Source organism: Coenobita brevimanus, chromosome 25, assembly GCF_032717465.1.
Source record: "Coenobita brevimanus isolate Jiangsu-jjx chromosome 25, ASM3271746v2, whole genome shotgun sequence".
Classification (NCBI taxonomy): Eukaryota; Metazoa; Arthropoda; class Malacostraca; order Decapoda; family Coenobitidae; genus Coenobita; species Coenobita brevimanus.
Genome location: NC_136978.1, coordinates 22,835,088 through 22,858,405, shown reverse-complemented (window position 1 = coordinate 22,858,405; position 23,318 = coordinate 22,835,088). Strand labels below are relative to the sequence as shown.

Here is a 23,318-nt window from a genome sequence, read left to right as displayed (position 1 = left end):
TCTTTGGGATGCACCCTCAACTTTTTCTTTTTGTCGGACTAAAGCGAAAGAGCCTTGGTGCAGATCAGGCTACAGTCCTGAGGCACACCCCTTTTATTCTGATCCTGCAACCACATCATTAGGAGCCACTTCATCTCCATCACTGGATCCCTACCTTTCATGATCCTCTTAGCACTGAGAAGGAACACCTGTTGCTATGCAGCCTACATATATGCAGACCACTTGATGATGGCAGAGACAGCTGATTGATATCTGCAGTGTGTCTGTGGTGCTATCTATACTAGCTCCCTGGCAAACTTGATGCCACCTCAAAATACTTCAAGGAAGAAGCTTTTTCTTGGGTGCTTCACCTTCCTGTCACCAAGGGGCAGCATCTTGCCCAGACATTCACAGATTTTTGGCTACTTAAAAAAAAAAAAAAAAATCATTTTATACCATACACAACAATGTTTTTCAATCACTGTCACTGCACACACATGACTGCAGGGGGTCTGCAATGTTCAGCAGGGGAGTAAGAGAACTATGCAACGCGATAAATACAAGAGATGCGGAACAGGTGAAAAAAAGAGAAATCACAAGCTAGGGACGGAGCAGCAGGAGCTACAGGGCTTGTGCATTATCACAACAGGTTTCCATGCATGTAAACACTGGCTGCCATCTTGGCTCTAACAGGTGACAGTCAGCTTGAGTGTGTGTCAGCGCACATGGTGGGCTATTCACTGCCACCTCCAATACTATAGCAAGAGCATTGTATCAAAAACAGGGAGATGGTTTTAACTTTTCACAGTTATAATAAATTATGGATTACCAGATAAGATAATGGGGGTATGCTGCATCAGTAAAGCCACAGTTTCATTATACAACAGAGCCAGACAAAACTGCACTAGGGTTTCACAGTGCATATTCACATATAAATATGCAAAGATGTTTGCTGAAAATATCCCACCTAAGACAGCAACTATACATATTCCATGTTGGTAACCAGTCAAAACATAAACTGCTGTTCATTTAACTCTTCAAACACATGATCCTCTTTAGCTTAAAAGGTTAGCCAGCATATACTGAACTCCAAAAGCAACTACATACAGACTCCATATGAATATCCCCACAGCCACAACTTAAGCAATGTTTGATAAGATAGCAGTACTGTATAGAATTTTACCTGTTGACCAAAGGGGTACTGATGAGGGAGGCTGGCTCTCAGGTTTGCTTAACTTGAGTACTGAGGTATCTTGTGGATTGGAGAAAAACATTCGGTAAGGAGGTAGGTCATGCACTGTGCTAAATTATATGAGTTGCGGCACATAACTGCTTGTTAAACTTGTACAATCAGGAACAAGACTTTTCAAATATTTCACCTCTTCTACTTCAAACTTCCCACTGCTGGCTTAAATACTGCTAAGGTGAGGGAGGCTAGTATGTTTCTTTGCCAGCATATGATTCTCTTTGACATGATGCATCAGGGAGCAAAGAGATAGACATGTGTGAAGCAGATACAACAGAATGGAAGGCACACTTTTGTTCCTGACTGTACCAATGAATTGGGTGAAATAAATCAGATCAGTCAACTACAACACTCTCTAGTTATTTACATTATTCACATAAAAACAAGCAACAAATACATTATAGTACAACTGAAATATAGTAAAATATTAAGCATTCCAGGACTGTACACTGTGCATACTATTTGAAAACTCTTGATATAATAAATCTTGTTGGCAGTAATTGCTGTATCAGTTAAGATCACAACTCATTCATTTCATGCTTGAAAACAATCAGCATTCCACATGCAGCAAGAAAAGAGGAATATCTCACATTTAAATAAAAAAAGAAAAAATTAGTGCTTACTACATGATGGATGCATCAGCTAATAAATAACATTCACCTGCATTTTCTTAATCTACAGAAATATTAGACTGAAGTTGTAAAGTATATATATATATATCTGGTTCCCATTATGCACTCTTAGCTGAATAAAATCTTAAATAAAAATATATATAGTACATAGTTATATCGTTCATATTGTGTAAATAGACTCCAAGATGCTTGCATGTGCCGGCCTTGGTCACCTGATGGTGCCTCTCCATGCTGCTCAATCTCTGGCTGTCTTCCTATTCAGTCCCTTATACCAAGGTCACACTGTGACCTTGTCCAAGGTCTTTTTTGGTCTACCTCTCATAACCCAAGCCCCGTAGTTCACACTTCTTACCTTTCACACCCAATTGTCATCCTGCATCCACTCAACATGCCCAGACCATCTCAATCTACCTCTTCTCATTGCAACATTAATGCATTCCAGTCCCATCTTTCCTCCCAACTCTTCTATCGTATTCCCAGCCCCTCCTGGCCTTGCATTCAAGGATGCACTACACATCCATCTAATAACTGTCATTTCTGCACATTTGAGCCAACTAATATCCTCTTCCTTTACTGCCCAGTCTCACTACCATACAGCATTACACTCCTAACACAAGCTGCATAAAAAGATCCCATAGCATGGAGGGAGAGCTCTCTCCATGTCAGAGAGGGCAACAGCTCCCAGAACTTCTTTCAACCATTCCTTTTCCTAGCCACAGAGCTAGCTCCAGCCACACCTCCAGTACATAACATGTCCCCCAAATAAAAAAACTCCTCTACATACTCAAGAGGCTCACCAACAAGAACAATCCTTTCACACTTGACACTCTCTACATGCTTTCCCAGATACATCACACACAGCATTATCTCAAAGTCTATCTCTAATACCACTACATCTCCTATGCAAATGCAAAACATAAAATTTTTGGGCCAAATAATGAAGGTAATGGCAAGAGTCCTGAAGGATATGATAAGAGTAAATACTAATGAGATGCAGGTTGAGATTGTGCCAGGCAAGGCCACTGATGCAATATCCAATGTTCAACAGCTTCAGAAAAACTATATAGTAGGAAGAAAAAGTTGTGCTTTGTTTCTCTTAATTTGGAGAAGGCCTAAGACTGAGTTTCCAGGGATGTGATGCAGTTGGCAATGAGTTTTTTTTTTCCCCCCTCAAATATAAATTCTAAGTATAGGCTTCAGGTCCCATTCCCTTAGGCCTAGCAGTCCTCTTATGTGCCCTACACCTCCATATGTCACTATTTCAAGATAACACCCCCTGTCCATATTGAATACACGGCACAGCTGTCTCGTACATGAGTAGTGTAATGGTAGGGGTGTTCGTAAGACATGTCATCGGGTCTTACGGTAGATCAATAAAGTCTTCTTTTAACAAAATTCAAATCCTTAAAAGTTTCCTGCCCCAGCTGGGATTTGAACCCGTATCTATTGGGATAGCAGACCATTTCTCTACTGACTTAGCAGGTTTGAATGGCTATGGTAATGTACAGGGATGATCAGACCCAGATCAGGTTTGAATGATAAGTTTTCCAAGCTGGCATGCATCAGCTGTCAGTTTTAGGCCCTGTATTGATTACCATGGTGCCTGAAGCTCTCTCATATGCATTCAGAACTGGACTCCCATAGTAGGAAGAGTGTATGCAGATAACTTCCGGCTGACTGCAAAAGAATGAGAGGGTGCTCGAGGAAAGATTCAGGAGGTGAAGATATGGAATGGGGTACAAGGGTTTCAGAGTGATGAAATCTAGGGCTGGTGTTGGTACTGCCAAAGCAGATGGAGTGTGGTCATGTGCAGTTTGCAACATGAATGTGGGAAGTAATGTCATTCTGTGCAGCACTTGTGATAAGTGGGTGCATGATGGACATAGTGGCAACTCCATCTTGTGCTGTCTTTGTGATATGCGGGTGCATAAGATACGCACTGGTTTTAGAGGTAGGCTGCAAAATAATGCTGACTTCATGTGTCCAGTGTGTAGGGAAGGGCATGCAGAGACAGAGAGGCAGGAAAGGACTGACCTGCTGGAGTGTTTCTAGAGCATGTGGTTTGGGGCCATAATATGTGCTGCAGACAGGGCTGAAGCTAGCTCTGCGCTACAGCAAGGAGTGGTTGAAGGAAGTTCAGGGAGTTCTTGCCTCTCCTGACAATGAAAGGACTTTCCCTGCATGCTAAGGTGTCCTTGTATGCAGAATGTGTTTGGAGTATAATGCTGTATGGTTGTGATACAAAAATGAAGGAAGAGGATATTCAAAGGCTCAAAGGTACAGATATGATAATGATTAAATGGATGTGTAGTGCATCCTTGAATGACAAGCCTGGGGGGTTAGGACTGTAAATGAAGACTTGAGAGGAAGGATGGTTTGGGCACATGGAGAAGATGAAGAATGACAAATGGGAGAGGAGGGTGAAAGATGTGAATGCTAAGGGTCAAGCTGCAAGAAGCAAATGAAAAATGATCTGGGACAAGGTTACAGAGTCTGACCTCAGACATGAGACTGAACAGAGAGCTGCTGGAGATCATGCAGAATGATAAGCCGCCATTAGGTGTCCATGGGTAACAAATGCAAGCATGATGGAGCCTTTATAAACAAGACAAATAAATTTTCCTATGTAGTTGAGGGGGGGTGAGTTGGGGGGAGGGTAGTCAAATGGTGGGTGACAGAGCGACTTGGAGGCATTTTGTCTGCGGCCACCTTTTGTGGGATTAGGGCATTGGGCTATAGATAGATAGACAGATAGATGAGAAGACAAACTGGATGAACTGTATAGACCAGACAGGGGGGTGACATGGTCTTGGAGGCTAATACTGTAGCTTCAGTTATCAAGATGCTGTTTCATGTAAACAAACAAAATGAAACTCCGAGAGCTGTCGATGCAAGGTATCAATCAGTATGCCTCCACCAAGCCTTATGCACAGACTCCCCATATATCCTCCATAACAGATTTCATTGTGGGCTGAAGTGAGACTAAAGATAAACAAAGTAAATCCCATATGGCTTTGACCTTTGACCCCTTGACCTTGCTGACCTAATCAGTTTGATTGTCCATTCATACTGTATCACTGGCAAAAGTTTGGTCAAAATCCATCAAGGCATTCAGGATATATCACACTTACACTCATAAGGCCTTGACCTTGCTGACCTAATCAGTTCATCATCTCTTTATTCTGTATCACTCACAAAAGTATAGTCGAAATCCATCAAGGTGTTCATATCACACCCACCCCCATATGACCCTGATCTCTGACCCCTTGACTTTGCTCACCTAATCATTTCGTTGTCCCTTCATGCTGTATCACTGACAATAGTCGAAATTCATGGAGGGGATTGGAAGAGATCATGCCCACCCTCACATGACTTTGACCTTTGACCCCTTGACCTTGCTGACCTAATCAGTTCATTGTCCCTTCATAATGTATCACTGACAAAAGTCTGGTCAAAATCTGTCAAAGGATTCAGGAGATATAGCACTCACACCCATATGACTTTCACCTTTGACCCCTTGACCCTGCTGACTTAACCAGTTCATCATCCCATGTTACTGTATCACTGAGAAAAATTTGGTTGAAATTCGTCGAGGGGTTCAGGAGATATCTCGTCCACATCCATATGATCTTGATCTTTGACCCTTTCATTTTGCTGACCTAATCAGTTCACTGTCCCGTCATACTATATCACAACAAAAGTTGGTCGAAATCCATCCAGGGGTTCAAAAGATATTGCGCCCACAAGGATACACTAGGGTGACCCCATATGACCTTGACTTTTGACCCTCTGACCTTGCTGACCTAAAAAGTTCATCATCTCCTCATACTGCATCACTGACAGAAGTTTGATGGAAATCCGTTGATGGGTTCACGAGATATCATACCCGGAAAAGTGTTATGGATGGACGGACCCACACATGCACAGATGAACAGACCAATCACCTTAATGCCTCCAACACCACAAGTGGGCAGAGGCAAAATAAAGAGTGTGGGATTAAAAAGAAATCACTCAGGGTTAAAAAGAAATTGCATAACCCTAAAATGTATACAGGTGAAGTTGGACTTTGATGGAAGTACACAAGTCAAGAGCAAGAGAAGTGGAAATGAGTCATCAGACAGCAGCATACGTAGTTATGTGGAAAGACAGACAGACAAATAAGAAAGTTTGGGAGCACTGTGGTGTTGATGCGAATGTGCTGGAGGGTGCTAAAAACATTCTGAGATGGTTTGGTCAAGCAGAGGGAAAGGAGAATGACTGACTGATTAAGAGAGCCTTTGAGTGAGGTAGTGGGGGAGAAGGAAAGCAGAAGATTGAGGACAAGGTGAAAGGATGGGATGGTGAAGTATATGAATAAGGACAGTGTGAGTTGCAAAAAGAGCAACCTGATGGCACAAGAAAGCATGGCATAGAGGCAATCTGCCTGTGGCCACCCTCTCTGGCGTTAACCCCTTCATTACCAAGTGGGTCACCGAATGTAAACTCCTGTACTGGTTGAATCTTGCTCACTCAGGAGGATAGTGGCAGCATTGTAAATATTAAATTGTTATTTTTTTTCACACTATGCTTCCCAAGTAATATGTATTCAATCATATAACCCTCAAACAGCGTCCTCATTGAAAAATGGATCTGAAAGAAAAGTGAAATCCTCTGTGAATGAGCTGGGGGATGACCATGACACTCATAGCAGAAAATGTATTTGAACTCCTCCCAGTGCTTCTTTGGAACTCTTCACTGTCTTTTTCTGGGTCATAATCACTATCATTCTCATCAACTGACACATCATATATGTCAGATTCATCTCCTGATAAGGCTAACTACAGCATACAGGGCAAAAATTCCTCGTCACTATTGGTGAGGAGAAGCACAAAAGCCCATATTGCAGACTAACACAACCTCTTCCATATGTTCAAAAGCATGACTGAATCCATCCTGGGATTGTGGGAGATATGATTAACACCGTGAGAGAAATATATATATATATTACTGGTCTAGGGGATATTGCATTCTTTAGAAGGAGTGGGCCACTGGTTAAGACCTATGATGTATTTATTAGATTTTATCAAGTGACTGTGACGAATCATGATGCCACACTCTTCATACCTATAATAAAAGCTGATATACCACACATAAACATGCCAAAGTAGACAAACTGAGTGTTCTTTAAACCCTCTGCCTCAATGACATATCCTCAGTATGCATGTACAGACAACACGAACTTGGTCCTCTTGCCAAACTTTACATCTATGGACAATATTTTTTTTGGTAACAAAGGGGTTAAGGAATCTGGGTATAGACAGACTGACAGATAAATAGATAGATAACACTATGAAGTGAGGGATAGTTTGAGGGTGAAGAAGAACTCTACCAGCACAAGACTGGACGGTATCAGCAACCTATACCTGAAACAGTCAGGACCACAAGGCATCCAAGCCCTCACAAACATTAGCAACTACTCATACACACACTGTAGCATTCCCACTATCTGGAAACAGGGAACAATCATCACTATAATTACTGTAAACCAAACAAAAATCCAACACTCCCTTATTTGTACAGACCCATAATACTACTTAGAACAATATCCAAAATAACTTAATGCCTCATTCTCAACAGTGTCATTCTGTATGTCCCCCTTGCTCCTTCACAAAACAGATTCAGAGCACTGCACTCTACAAGCACCTTACAAACTAATCTGACATTACAAGCATTGACCGGCATCAACTCCATGACCCCTGACCAGAATACACTTCTCAAAACAATAGATATTAGTAAAGCCTTCAATGCCATTCTATGATGCAAACTAATCACCAAAATATACAACATAAATATGGAGATCAACACCAAATGCCAACTACGTATCTCACAGACAAGCAAGCATTGCACTCTAAAGTATGTCATCATGAACACAAAGTTTCCCTAACAGAGTTCTACAGGACTCTGTTCTCTCATCCACATTCTTCAACCTCTACATACATGATATCCCCACACCCCAACCACCAATTAACACTGCCTCATATGCAGACGACATCAAAATAACAACCATACACCACATTGCAGACACAAAAATGTAGAGAGCTATTGTCAGTGAGTATACATGAATGTTTACAGAAATTTCGGTAACAGCTGCTCAGTACTGTAACCAACCTCGACATGGCCGACAATGTAAACATCGAGAGACCTGAATTTCCAGGTTTTGACAATGAAACAATGTGATGGATTTGGTTAAAACATTGATCATGAGGGTTGGTGAATTAGAAAAGAAAGTGGAGGATCTGGTATCAAGAAACACCTAAAAATACAGAAAACACTATACAGAGTCTGATACAGGCCAATGAGATGGTGAACCAGGAGATCGAGAATTCGAAACAGTAAAATACTGAATTAAGGAGAAAACTAGAAGAGAGCTGTAACAAAATGGAGAAGGTGAGTAGTGTGTTAGAAGAGCAAAAGGCAAAGTGGGCACATGTGGAAGAAGAACAGAAAGAAGTGGTCAGGTTAAGGGAAATCATTCAGGAAGAAAGGAAAATGAACAAGAAAAAAATGGAAGAAAATGTAGTGAAAATATTTAAGAAAAAAGAGAAGGTAGCGAAAGAAACTGTAGTAAGGAGCAGATGTGTGGTAATATTTGGATATAGGGAGGAGGAACAAAAGGTTTGGTCTGTGAGACTCGAGAGAGACACGAATCAAGTGAGAAAAATACTGGGCAAGATTGATCCGAAGGAAACAAGTGGGAAAAAGAAATTGAGGAAGTAAGGAGGATAGGGCCATATAAGAAAGGGGAAGTAAGACCAATAAGATTTACGCTGTCATCAGAAAATGTAGTAAATGATATACTTAAAGTGACCTGGAAACTAAGTAAAGACACAGGGATGGAAAGTATTATATTAAGAAAAGATTTGAATGAAGAAGAAAGAGAAGTTTTTAAATCTTTGAAGGAACAAGTAAAGGAAAAAAAGGACAGGAGGACAGAGGAAGAATGTAAAACTTTTTTTTTGGTGAGTGAGGGATATGAAAGTATGGAAGTGGCATGTGAGGAACTAGAAGTGAAGGAAACAAGGGGTATGGACATGAATACGAAAAAGAGAGGAGTGAGTAAAGATAAAACTAGTGCAGCAAATCTAAGTATCATGTATAGTAATGTGGATGGGTTAATATCTAAGAAAGGGGAAATTGGAGACTATATAAATGAAAAGAAACCTGATATTGTTTGCTTGGTGGAGACTAAGTTGCCACGAGATATTGATACTGAATTATTTTGAAGGAACAATTATAATATTTGGAGGAAGGATAGAGAAAGCAAGTTTAGGGGAGGTATAATGATTTTAACCCGTAATGAAGTAAGTGCAAAAAATATAAAAATTGAAAATACCATGGCTGAACTTTTGGGAGCTGAAATAGAAGAGAGTTATGGAGAAAAAAATAAATGTAATAGTCTTTTATGTGCCTCCCAAAACTAGGGCATGGACAAAAAAAGATTATGAAAAGCTAATAAGGGAATTCATTATTAAACTAAAGATGATACTTGAACGAAGAAATAGAATAATAATAATGGGAGATTTTAATTGTAGAGAAGTTGACTGGGAAAGTATGGATGCTGGGAGCAATCAGGAATCATGGGGAAATAAATTAATGGAACTGGTGATGGAAAACATGTTAACCCAAGTAATTAAAGAAAATACAAGAATTAGGAGTTATGACAAACCATCAAGGCTTGACTTAGTATTCACAAAGGACCTAAATGATGTGAGGAACATAACCTACCAAAGTGATCATCTGGTTATTGAGATGGAAGTGGTAGGAGTAAGGGAAGGAGGAAGAGACGAATAACACAGAAAAAATAGATGCAATTATGGGAAGGCAGACTTTCCTTCCCTGAGGAACTTTTTCCAAAGTGTGGACTGGAGTAAAATGAATACGATCACAAATGTTGATGAGAAATATGAGTTTCTGATAGAAGTGTATAAAACAGTAGCAAATATGTCCCAAAATTTTCCACAGCTATGGAAAGGAAGAAAGAATGGTTTAACAACAGATGTAGAGTGGCACAAGAGGCAATAAAAAGAGCATGGAATAAAGTGAAAAGAAGGTACAGTGAAAGGGCTTGGGAGGAGTACACGCAGATAAGAAATGAATATGTAAGGGTGTGGAGAAAAGAAGAAAGGAAATATGAAAAAGATATTGTAACTAAATGTAAAAATGAGCTGAAATTATGTTATAGGTTTGTGAATGGTAAAATGAAAGTTAAGGACAGTATAATATAATACAATTGAGGGATGGAGATGAAACCTATGAAAGAGAAGAAGAACTGTGTGAAATAATGAACAACAAACTGCATTCAGTCTGCGTGTTGGAAGAGGAAGTTAGGGAACCTGAAATAGAACCCAGGGTGACAAGAATGGCAGAAATTACAGTGGACGTGAATGAGGTGCTGCAGCTGATGAGGGATTTGGATGTAAGACAAGCAATGGAGCCAGATGGTGTCTCTGGATGGATCCTGAGGGAATGTGCAGACCAGTTAGCGTGGCCTGTTTATGTCATCATCAAGACTTCGCTGGAAAATGGACAGTTACCTAAAGATTGGAAAAAAGCAAGTATTGTGCCTATCTTCAAGGGAGAAGATAGGGAAGATCCACTCAATTATAGACCTGTATCACTTACTAGTATTGTTTGTAAAATCCGTGAGAAAATTATTAGAAAAAGATGGATAAAATATTTAGAAGAAAATGAAGTGATAACACCAAGACAATTTGGTTTTAGGGAAGGAAGATCATGTGTTACTAACCTATTAAGTTTCTACAGTAGAGTAGTAGCTGTCATACAAGAGAGAGTGGGATGGGCAGATTGTGTCTATCTTGACCTCAAGAAAGCATTTGACAGGGTGCCCTATAGGAGACTGCTGTGGAAGTTGAAGACCTTTGGAGTGGTGCATGGGAAACTATTAAAGTGGATGGAAGATTATTTGATAGGAAGGCAGATGGGAACAGTTATAAGGGACAAAGTTTCACTGTGGAGAAACGAGACTAGTGGAGTACCCCAGAGCTCTGGCTTAGCCCCAGTAATGTTTCTGATTTATATAAAAGATTTACCAGAGGGTTTAAATGGTTACAGGAGTATGTTTGCACATGATGCTAAAATCATGAAACATATTAAAGGTACTGATAGTTGTAAAAAACTGCAAGAGGACCTGGACAAACTCCACAGCTGGAGCCAGACTTGGAAATGGATTTTAATGCCAAGAAGTGTCATGTATTAGAAATGGGAATGAGTGAAAAAAGACCGCACTGGACATATAAAATGGGCAATGAGATAATTTGTAACAGAAAGACTTGGGAGTGACTATTCAGGATGACTTGTCACCAGAAAAACATATAAACAAAATCATTGGAGGAACTTATGGATTACTGACCAATATAAGATGACTTTATATTACTGTATATGGACGAAGAAATGCTGAGGGAGTTGATAGTGACTATGATAGGACCAAGACTAGAGTATGTGGCTGTGGTATGGTCACATCATTTGAAGAAGCATATTGATAAACTAGAGAGGGTTCAATGGATGGCAATGATGATGATACCATGTTTAAGGGAACTCACCTACAAGGAGAGACTGGAAAAACTGAAGTTACCAACACTGCATGAGAGAAGAGAAAGAGGTGACTTGATCAAGATATTTAGAAGTGTAAAAGAATTGGAAAAGGTGGATAGAGAGGATCTTTTTGTGTTGGATAATCAAAGAACAAAAGGTCATGACTTCAAGTTGAGGAAAAGTAGATGTCTTAATGATCTAAAATGGTTCAGTTTCCCAAACAGAAGTATAAGTATTTGAAATGACTTAGATGAAGAGGTAATGCAGGCAAAGAACATTCATGTGTTTAAAACTACAGTATATGGAGACAGGACAACACGAGCTTAGCTCAATTCCCGGATACTACAAATAGGTAAATAGGTAAATACAGCCTGCACACTCAAACAGGACTGCCTCAACACACTGCAGACTTGGACTGAGGACAACAGGCTGAAGATCGTCCCAGCCAAATCGACCACCATACTCACTATCAGCAATACACATGAATACATGTACTTCCACCACATCACACTTAACAATGTGGACTGTATTTATCTGGATTCCATGAAAGCATTTAATAGAGTATCATATATGAGGTTGATGTGGAAACTAAAAAATAATGGTGGCATAGATGGTGTTGTGCTGAGATGGATGAGGAGTTACTTCACCAGCAGACAGATGAGAACTATAATTAGAGACAAGTTTTCAGCATGAGAGGAAGTGATAAGTGGGGCAACCCAAGGTGCAGTTTTAGCTCCCTTTATGCTCCTGATATATGTAAAAGATATGCCCAAAAAAGTTCAATCATATATAAATATGTTTGCTGATAATGCAAAAATCATGAAAAAATTTGCAGATGAAAATAGTTGTAGAATGTTGCAGGAGGAGTTAGATCTATCTATCTATCTATAGCCTGACGCCCTTAATCCCACAAAGGGTGGCCTCAGACAAAACGTCTCCAAGTCGCTCTGTCACCCACCGTTGTTCTGCCCTCCCCCCAGCACACGCCCCCCTCCCTCATATACCTCTCAACTCCATCTCTCCACCTCATCCTCGGTCTCCCCCTCCCTCTCCCTCCCTCCACTTCATTTACATACATCTCCTAGTCAGTTTTTCATTCTCTATTCTCTCCACATGTCCAGACCACCTCAGTGTATTTCTCCTAATTTTCTCAGTCACATTCACATCCACCCCACGACATGCTTTCACTTCTTCATTCATCTACCTGTCCCTCCATGTCACTCCACATGCTCCTCTCAGGTAGCTCTTTTCCACTGCTCTCACTCTTGAATTGTTCCCCTCTAGCAAGGTCCATGACTCGCTTCCATACATCAGGGTAGGGATCACAATACTATCATGCAGTGACTTCTTGACTTCCATACTCACCTCCCTATTTCTCATCACCGCTTTCAGTGAACCAACGACCTTCCTTCCCTGCTGTACCCTTTCAAGCACTTCATCCCCAAAACTTCCATCCTTACTCATCACACTACCCAAGTACTTGAATTCACTCACACTCTCCATATCCTCACCATCCAACCTCACTATGCATTTTGTGACTTCATTCCTCTCAAACACCATAATTTTACAATGTGTTTACATTAACTTTCAGATTCCTATTCTTTCACACTGTCCCAAATTCATTCACCAAACCTTGCAACTCCCATTCATCTTCACTCAAAAATACTGTATCATCAGCAAACAGCAACACTGGAATCTTCCACATCTCACCCTCATTCATTAGAGCCACCCCCACATCCACTGCCCTACCTTGCACCTCCTTTACAACCCCATCCATGTATATATTAAACAGCCTATTTCAGTCCCACATTTAGATCACAGAACTCACTCAGCTCACCATCCACTCGCACCGTAGCTCTGGCTCCCTCGTACATACTCTTCGCAGCACTTGACAATTTCCCATCCACTCCATATATTCTTAATACCTGCCACATACCTTGCCTATCTACTCTGTCATAAGCTTTCTCCAAGTCCTTGAAGGCAGCATACACTTTCTTTCCCCTCTCTAGATACTTCTTCACTAAACATCTTGGAACAGATATCTGATATGCACACCCTTTTCCCTTCCTAAATCCCCCTTGTTCTTCTCCAACTAGCTCCTCTGTTATATGCCTAACCCTATCAGTGAGTATTCTAGCATATGTTTTTCCAATCACACTAAGAAGGCAAATACCCCTATGGTTACCACATACTTCTCTCTCCCTTTTTCCTTTATATAAAGGAACAATTATACCTGATTTCCAGTCCTCTGGAACCCTTCCCTCTTCCCAAGCCAATCTACACAACTTCCATATCCACTCCACAACAATCTCACCCCCAAACCTCAACATTTCACCACACACTGCATCAGTTCCTGGGGCCTTTGCCATCTTGATCTTCATTGCTTCAACTACTTCCACCCTACTGATCCCTTCCTCCCTCCTCTCATCTCTTCTTCTCCCAACCACTCCCCAGCCACTTATACTCACACTGCTCTCACTCTCTACATTCAACAAATCCTCGAAGTGCTCATTCCATTTCCTCATTTTCTCTCTCTTCTCCACCAACCATCTGTTATTCCCATCCTTCACTCCCCTACTGTTTCCCCTTTCACACTGTCTTACTTTCTTTAGCTCCTTCCAAAGCAATATCCTACTCTCCCTCCTCTTCACACTCAGAGTCCTCCCAAACTCTTCATCCACTCATTTCTTACTCTCCTTCACCAATCTCTTAGATCAACTAAATAAATGGAGTCAGTTATGGTACACTGATTTTAACACTAGTAAGTGTAATGTAACTGAATTGAGAATAAGAAGATTACAAAATGGCATCTCAAAATGAACGGATCTTCAATTTGGCTCTCTGTTATCTTTTTAGTTTTTCTTGAAGGGAATAATCTTGTGGGCTTCTAGTCTTTGGTTCCTTCTTCCTTACATTTAAGAAAAAAAAAAAAAAGAATTGCCACCAGAGAAGCATATAAATAACTAGTGAGGCATATAATCTACTGATGAACATATGAACAGCATTTAGCTCTATAAGCAAAGAAATACAATACTAGACAAACTGATAATGACAATGGTAAGACCAAGATTGGAATATGCTGCTGTGGTGTGGTCTCCCCACTAACTGAAACACATATATAAATCAGAGAAGGTGCAAAGAGTGGTTACAAAAATGGTACAAAGTTTAAGGGATTTGCAGGATGAAGAGAGACTAGAAAGGTTGAAATTGACTACATTCAAGGAATGAAGAGAAAGAGGAGATATGATACTGATGTATAAGTGTACGCACGGTATACAGAATGCTGACAGAGATTTTAACATAGGGGATGAGGGAAGGACAAAAGGACATAGTTTTAAATTAAAGACACCAACTTCCTTGGGTGATCTGAGAGAATACAGCTTTAAAAACAGAAGTACAGTATAACCAAATGGGATAATTTCAATGAAAATGTGCTTTGTGCAAAAGAATATCCATGCTTTCAAAGTTGGATAATTATATCACTGAAGGTGGGACAGTATGAGCTTAGCTCACACCCTGTGGAACACTAATAGGTTAATAGATGTGCCACACACACACACACCCTCCGCTAAGATCCTTGGAGTGACATATGACACCAGATTCACTATCAAGGACTATGTACAAAACATCACAAGGAAATACTCTCCCCAACTCAACGCACTCCAAACAACTACAGGACCAGACTTGACAACAATAAGAACATTCTCCTTACTCTACAAACAATACATTACACCAGCGATGTCTTATGCCTCCCCAACATGGGGTTCCCATCCTATCTAACACCCACATCAATGCCTTGCAAATCGTACTTGGCCTTATGCATTATCACTGGTAACATCAAAACCACACCCACAGTTCACTTACAGTATACTTTGAAACTTAAGTCCTCACTGTCAGAGACTACTTTGATATGACTGGTACACAATTCCATGCAGCAGCCTGTTCCAATAAGCAACACCCCTACATTACATGACAAAGATAAGCAACACACCTAGGCACATAAAACAATTGCCACATGAACATTAACAAACCCTCTACAAAAATATCCCACCCCCAGATAATCTGTCACTCTACATATTCACTTCATGCATAGGACAATACAACACTTCAATTACCATCCATCCAATCCTATGTTTCCCCATGAGAAGCATAGGAGCCCGAGACTAGGCAAGTTGGTCCTGACATTTAAGATGAAAGTGACCAGCCTCACTTTAATCCCTGTGTGGCATTATGTGAGCAATAAACCTCAACCACCCTTGGATATAAACCTACACAGGCTCAATCCAACTGGAGTGCCTTAATTAACCACTAATCGACCTGGCACCATAATTTGGTTATATGGTTACCACCCTGCGCAGTAAATGGCTTTCTGGTGTACAAGGAAACCACTTGGCCTGACACTCAGAGTCACCCATAGGCAGAAGGAAGAGGAAAGAATGAAGGAACGAAAGAAGAGGAAGTGCAGTGTCACCCGTAGGCAAAAAGAAGAGGAAAGCATGAAGGAAAGAAGGACTGATAAGGAAGGAAGGAAGAGAGGAAAGCACAGACACCCAAAGCAGCACTGCATCGAGTGAGTGGATGGTGAGCGCCACCACCAACCACCAAACTTCAATCACGACACCATATTACAAGCCACCCCTCCCAACATCCATTCACTGGTGTTTTTGAACTGAGATGATCAAGTTCAACTTGCTAGGGTTGGAGCAGGATATCACCGAGCCCTCCTCAGCTACCAGCTTAGATTTAGGTTGGGTGGAATCACAGATGACATGTACCCAACTTGTAGATAAGGCCCACACAACATAACACATGTAATTAAAGCAATGCACAGCACACACCACAGTATGACATCGACACAACATCGAAAGTGTAGGGAACCTATCAGAGAGCCCCATGAGAACAGTTGCTTACCTGCGATCGATGAGTCTGCTTGATCAGACAAACCACAGTCAAGCAGCAACAAAACAATTCTCTCAAACAATCCTCTTTCACTTCCTTCTCTCACAAATATACTGCTCCACTCTCTTTTACCATACCATAAAATGTCTGCCTGTACCAACGTTACACTCAATCTGACTCCCACAACCTTTCAACGACACCTAACTTAGGCACATTCTTTTTATATGTCTATACCACCTCAAAACACTCCTTTTTTTCTACCCAGCAGTTCTGCATGTCACTCTTACTGCTCTTTCTTCCATTATATTATACTCATAAATTTAGCTAATGTATTTCTTAAACCATTCATCTTCATTATGCATTATGCCTGCAGCTGTTCTGAGAAAGGTCATTTCTTCAGTTTGCAGCCTAGAAAGCAATCTGTCACTCACTTGCCAGGTTTCACTTCCATACCAGAATGTTAGCAATATAATAATTTCACGCAAGGCTCCCTTAGCCTCCATACTAACCACCCTATCCTATAAAAAAACAGTCAAGTCGCCTATGGTGCGGACTTCTATGGCACGGTTTTCTATGACATGGCAAGGTGCCAGACCCCCCAAAAAAAAATTAACCAAGCACACAAACTACCTATGGCGTGAGTGTGGCAAGGTTTGAAACGCGCAGGCAACTTCCCCTGGTGGCCAGAGAGCGAACCTCAGCTCTTGCCCACCATTTGAGCCCCACTCAGTGTGTATCCAGACCGCTTCTTACCTGATCACTCTCCCATTTTCTGTGCCTATTGTTACGTATTGTGCCACAGAAATGGCGGTCAGGAACCCCGCAAAACCTGCCACCCCAAGGAGCACTTCGAGTAAAATAAGGCCGTTAAGGTTCAATGATGAGTTAGATGTTATTATACGGATCGAGAAAGGAGAAAAGAAGGCTAGTCTCGCCAGGTCCTATAAAGTCAACAAATCCAGCATTTGTATCATTTACAAGAACAAGGATAAAATTCTGAAATGTGTTAAGGCTCACGGGACTGGGAGCATCGATGAACGTCTTAGGTGCAAGGACGAAGCTCTTCTGTGGGAGAGAAATGCCTGCACATGTTCATACTGCAACAGAGGAGGAAGAACATACCCGTCGACAGACCTATGCTTAGAGATAAGGCCAGGAAATTTCACAGTGTCGCCTGTCATCGCCTTGGCCTGAACCCGTCCAAGTCATTCCAAGCCAGCCCAGGATGGTTCCAGAGTTTTCTGAAGAGGAAGAATCTGAAGAACGTTCACTTCACTGGTGAACATGCCTCTGCAGACACTGCCGCTGCCACCAGTTTCCCTGCACTCCTTCAAGATGAGGTCACAGAGGAAGGTTACAGCAGCCTGACAATCTTCAGTATGGATGAGACCAGGATGCAGTGGAAACATCTGCCGTCTACTACCTACATCTCGAAGCAGCAGCAGCAGGCACGGGGAAGGAAGGTTGACAAATCTCGGTACACAATTATTATATGCACCAATGCTGCTCGTAATTTTAAAATGAAGCCCTTCATCATTCACCAAGCTAAGAAGCCCCGGGCTTTCAGAAACCTTCATGACATGTCAGAATCTGGCATTTACTGGGGGCAGCACACGAAGGCATGGGCGACGTCGAACCTGGTGGTTGAGTGGTTTGATTTGTTTGTCAAGGATGCAAAGCAGTACCGTAAGAAGCAAGGTGTCCCTTTCAAAGTGCTTCTCTTGCTGGACAATGCCCCATGCTACCCCCAGCACCTGGCATCCCACCACCCACAAGTCTTCCCACCCAACACCACCTCTCTCCTGCAGCTCCTGGCCCAGGAAATTATTGCCAACACCTAGCTCATGTACAGCCAGTACATGTACCACAAGTTCCTGCATGCAGTTACCAGCAATGCAACTGAGGTTAAGGAGCTGCAGAAGATTGGGGGGTCTGCTTCTACACCTGGCAGAGACGCTGAGGAAGATGCAGGTAGCGACGATGAGAGTGACGCTTTTCACCCATACCCCACCACACTGAGGGATGTGCAAAGTGTTGCGAAATTCTGGTGCCGGTACACTATTAAGGACTCCATTGACAGTCTGCTTAGGGCTTGGGACAAGCTAAGCCAAGTCACGATCATCCACACTTGGCTCCTTCTCCTACCTAACCTCTGTGCCTCGACACCTGCTGCACCTGGCGGACCACAGGACGTGGCGCAACAACTGCAGGAGGTTGTGGACATTGCCCGTCAAGTTCCTGGCTGTTCTGAGGTAACAGCAGACAATGTGATGGACATGATTAACTGTGGCACCGACTCTTTTGAAGCTGTGGTGGATGAAGTCAATGGGGGAGATGCTCCAGTGGACACTGGGAGTGACAGACAGGCTGACAGTGAGACTGTGGCAGTGAGGCAGGAACCAACAATGAAAAACTTGAGTAATTTGTTAGAGGAGGTGGACATGCTCAAGGAACGAGTCCAAGAATGGGATGGAGATATAGGGAGGTGTCGTAATTTTGTTACTTTAACTGAAAAGGCAGCGGGACCCTACAAGGACCTCCATAACAGGAGATTCAATGAGCTCCGACAGGAGGTGATCACACGCTATTTTTCCCGAGTCTCACAACAACTGCCACCACCAGAGTCCGAGCCACAGGCTGGTCCATCCCACGCATACGACGACAACAACTTCTCAGTGACATCAGAGGCAGAATTTGAGGGGTTTCTTCAGGAGGCTGAAATGAAGGAAGACAGCCTTACCCAGCAGCAGCATAAGGCACAACCAGGCTCGCCTCAAGCTGGCAGGCAGTAACCTGCCTCTTGCCTCAGAACCCCCAACCCTACACCGTCCACTTAAGCACTATCGTCGTCGGAGTCAGGTATGTTCAGTATTTTATGCCCTTAAAGCCCTTTATTATTTATTGTTTAGTGTTTAATTTGTATGTAATACATACACTGACTGATTGCTTGACTGTTTGCATGTGTAAAGTGAGGAAAAATGGGGAAAAAAGGGGTTAAAAGTGGGACTTTGGGCAAACGCCCAGGTTTAGTTATTTGTATGGCACGGTTTTCTATGGCACGGGCTCGGTCCAGAACCAATTAGCCACGCTTTAGTCGACTTACTGTACATCAAAGTCATCATAATGAGGGTGTTATTGGAAAATACTTTACATCCTGTTAGTTAGTGGGGTATTCTCTTAACTTAATATAACTAATATTATTGTCTGGCATTACCCAGAACAACAAAAAAAGAATACTGTACTGTGACACAGGGGTTAATACTATCTCTAAAACACTTAGGTTGGGGTCTTTCCTCCATCCATCCATCCATCATCCAATCCCATGTCGCCCCATGAGAAGCCTAGGAACCCAGGGTTAGGCTACATAAGAATAATTATAATCAAAATTATATGATCCAAATATTTAAATAAAAATTTAGAATTATTCACACACAAGATAAGACTGTCATGTGAAAGTATGATGATCCATCACAAAGGAAGATGTAACAGTGATGTTCTCCTTGCAGCCATTCTCGACACTAGCACTGCTATGGTAAGCCCTAATAAAATCGCACAGTAGGAGTGCAGTGTGCACTTATCAACCGGTAAGGTTTTTACCACAAATTCAAAACTAAGTTAACTAGTACATTTTCTCTGCTGCCTATACTCACCTTCACTCTCACAAGTGAGGCCATCAGTCATAAGCATGAGGCCATCAGGACATGCACAGGTTATTTTCGAGGCAGTGGGACTGGTCTGCGGTGCAGGCAGACACAAGTGTGTACACAAGCCATTGAGTGGGGTACAATGGTTTGTGCCATTAGGTTGTCTGTAGCTGTGGTACACATGCACTGTCATTGGTGTCTGAAAAAGAAAAATCAGTATCAAATGCTATATACTGATGGACAGTGAAAAAGAGCACTGTTACCAAGTTATAATCTCGTTAATCAGAAATCCTCATTTGAACAAATGGTGTAAGATTCCTTATGTTGCAACTAAATGTGCCTTACTTGTTAGTACCAATAGGAAATTTCTCTGCTGAAATATAAATAAGACTTATGTGCCCTGGCATATAAAAATTTCACAAATCATTTCACCATCTACTGAGAAAACACCAGCCTTTCAGTGTCTCCTCAAACTGAGAATTGAGGACTGTTCTGAGTCTGAAGACAACTGCATGAATTTGTGTTACTATCAGCATTAACATGTGAGTGTGAAATGTTGATACAGTATAGCATTAGTGTGAAAAATTGAGTGTACTAGCACTGGGACTGGGACTACAATGGAATGTATAAGGGATGCACAGATGGGATGCAATAAAAAAGAGATTTGTGAAAGCTGTGGAATTAAAACAGTCAATTGGGAATAAAGTAGAGCTGGTAAGGTCACGTAGAGAAAATGAATATACAGGATTAGGAAAACAAAGGGTAGAAATAAGTGAGCCTGAAGGTGGAAGGAGTCATTGTAGGCCAAGAAGAAATTAGCTAAACATGGTAAATTAGTGTGTGGAAAATGAGGTATGGAAGTTGGAGACTAAGGAATTAACAAGGTGTTAGTGCATATTGCTGTTAGTGTGTGTGTGTGTGCACACACTTCTGTTACATCCCGCGTAGTGATGTCACTGGAAGGGTCCTGCGGTGTGCAGGCAGGGCCTGGTTAGTTTGCTGTGTGAAGCCAGTAAGTGCAGTTGTTTCGCATTCTTATACTGGTAGCAGAGCGTGGCTCGAACATAATGGCGTTGTGCTCAAGTAAGTGGCCTCCAAAACTTGAAAATGATTCTGCCTATGAGAGCTGGAAGAATGACATTGACATCTGGTGCGACCTGACGGACTTCTAAAAAAAGAAGCAAGCTTTAGCCATTCACCTTTCATTGTCAGGAAGAGCAAGAGTGGTGTCTTCGGAATTTGATGCTGCTAATTTGAAACAAGATAATGATGTTCAGCCATTGTTGAACAAACTAGACAGTTTATTTCTCATGGACAAAGGACATCAGCAGCTTGCAGCTTCTCATGAATTGTACAACTTCGGAAGAGCCGGTGATATGAATACTCGTAAGTTCATGGCAGAATTTGAGCATGTTTATTTCAAATTCACGAAGCAGGACACGGAACTGCTGAATTCTATGATGGCTTTTATGCTCCTGGCTTCATGCAAACTTCCAGATAGTGAGCAACGACTAATGATGTCCACGATAACTGAAGTGACGTACAAAAATATGAAATCTGCCCTGAATCGTATTTTCGCTGGTGAAAATTGCGGGCAGAACTATGCATCAGTGTGTGCCAGTGAGGTGAAGAGTGAACCAGTCTTTTAGGGTGACGAAGTTGGGGGTAAGGAAACGTTTTATGTTAGAGGTACTTGACGAGGACAGACACTGTTTCGGGATGGTGCAGTACGTGATCGAGGCCACGGTGATGGCCGATATTCAACTGTATCTGGTAGAATTTCCCAATGCACATCCACCAGCAGAAGGAAGAACCCGCTCGGGCCTGATAGAAAAGTATCGAGGTGTTTAGTATGTGATTCTCGATTTCACTGGGCAGGTGACTGTCTGAATGCATCCGAAAATAATGGCAGTTGTGAAGAAAATTCGGAAACAGTGCATCTGTCATTATTTATGGGCTATGCGGACGATGCCGCTAGTCAAGGTAAATTACAGACGCAATGGATCAATTGTTAATTAGTGAGCACAGTGATTACGAACGTGAAGCTTTAATAGAAAAAAATTAATCTTCAACATTTCCTTTCACTGAGGGCATCACAGTTTCTTCCTTCAAATGTGTTACTCTGCCCTGCTACACTGGAAATATGCGTGCAACCATTGTGACAGATGTTGTGAACTGCAATATTCCCTTGCTGCTGAGCAAATGTTCCATGAAACAAGCAAAAATGCTGATTAACTTTGAAAGTGACCAGGTCAAAATTTGTGGAACTATCATTAATTTGAAGTCCTCATCTTCAGGCCATTACTTGCTTCCAATTTCTTTATGACTATGCCAAGAGTTTTGTGAAACAATCATGCTGGCATCTCTTGGGGGTGATGAAGGAAAAAAAGGCTTCGAAGCTTCACAGGCAATTTGGACACCCAACATCGGTGAAACTAATTAAACTGATTACAGATACTGGAATTGTTCAGAACTGGAGTGGGCTATCAAGGCTGTATCTGAAGCATGTACAGTCTGTTGTAGATTCAAGAAAGCCAAGCCACGACCCGCAGTCAGTTTACCCATGGCGTCTACTGTACGTTTAACGAAGCCATAGCCATGGATCTGAAAGCTTGGGGAAGGCATTACTTCTTAGTCCTTGTTGATCTGGAGACAAAGTATTGCACTGCGATAGTAACTGTGGACAAATGTGCGGCCACCATTATCATAAGAGTATTTCGGAGATGGATTGTTGTGTTTGGCACACACAGAAAAATTCTTACAGATAATGGTTGTGAATTCAACAATGCTGAAATGCGAGCGTTGGGAGAGGACTTCACTATCTAGATCATGATGATGTCCATGGAGCAACGGAGTATCTGAGCGTCAAATGCAGTCATTGGTGACATTGTTAGGAAGATAAGGGCTGATAGCCAGTGTGACTTGGATGTGGCCTTGGCTTGTGCAGTATCAACAAGAAATCCTTTCACTAACTATGCAGGTTTTTCTCCTAACCAACTTGTTTTTGGTCAAAATCCTGCCCTGCCTAATGTGTATGCAAATGATCCCCCAGCCTTGGAATCTACGTCGCCATCAAAAATTGTGAGGGACAATTTGAACGCTCTTCATTTGGCAAGACAAGAGTCTATAAAGATTGAATTGGGTGAACATTTGGCTAGGGCTCTGCAGCACAACATACGTTCGAGTGACTTAAACAACATCCAAAATGGAGATGAAGTCTTCTACAAAAGAAATGACAGTCATGAGTGGCAGGGTCCTGGAATTGTAACAGGCAGAGATGGAAAACAAATTCTGGTGAGACATGGCGGTGTCTATGTGCGAGGGCAC

The 23,318-nt window shown here is 41.8% G+C and overlaps 1 protein-coding gene across 3 annotated transcripts in view; it reads right to left on the bottom strand.

The window, feature by feature from the left end:
- The window catches only part of LpR1 (Lipophorin receptor 1), an 838,382-nt gene that overhangs the window by 229,251 nt on the left and 585,813 nt on the right, over positions 1-23,318 (bottom strand). For all 3 annotated transcript variants that reach the window (XM_080267931.1, XM_080267932.1, XM_080267930.1), the window contains exon 14: positions 19,998-20,190. In XM_080267931.1, the coding sequence (XP_080124057.1) occupies positions 19,998-20,190 (193 nt within the window). The remainder of the gene's footprint in view (positions 1-19,997; positions 20,191-23,318) is intronic.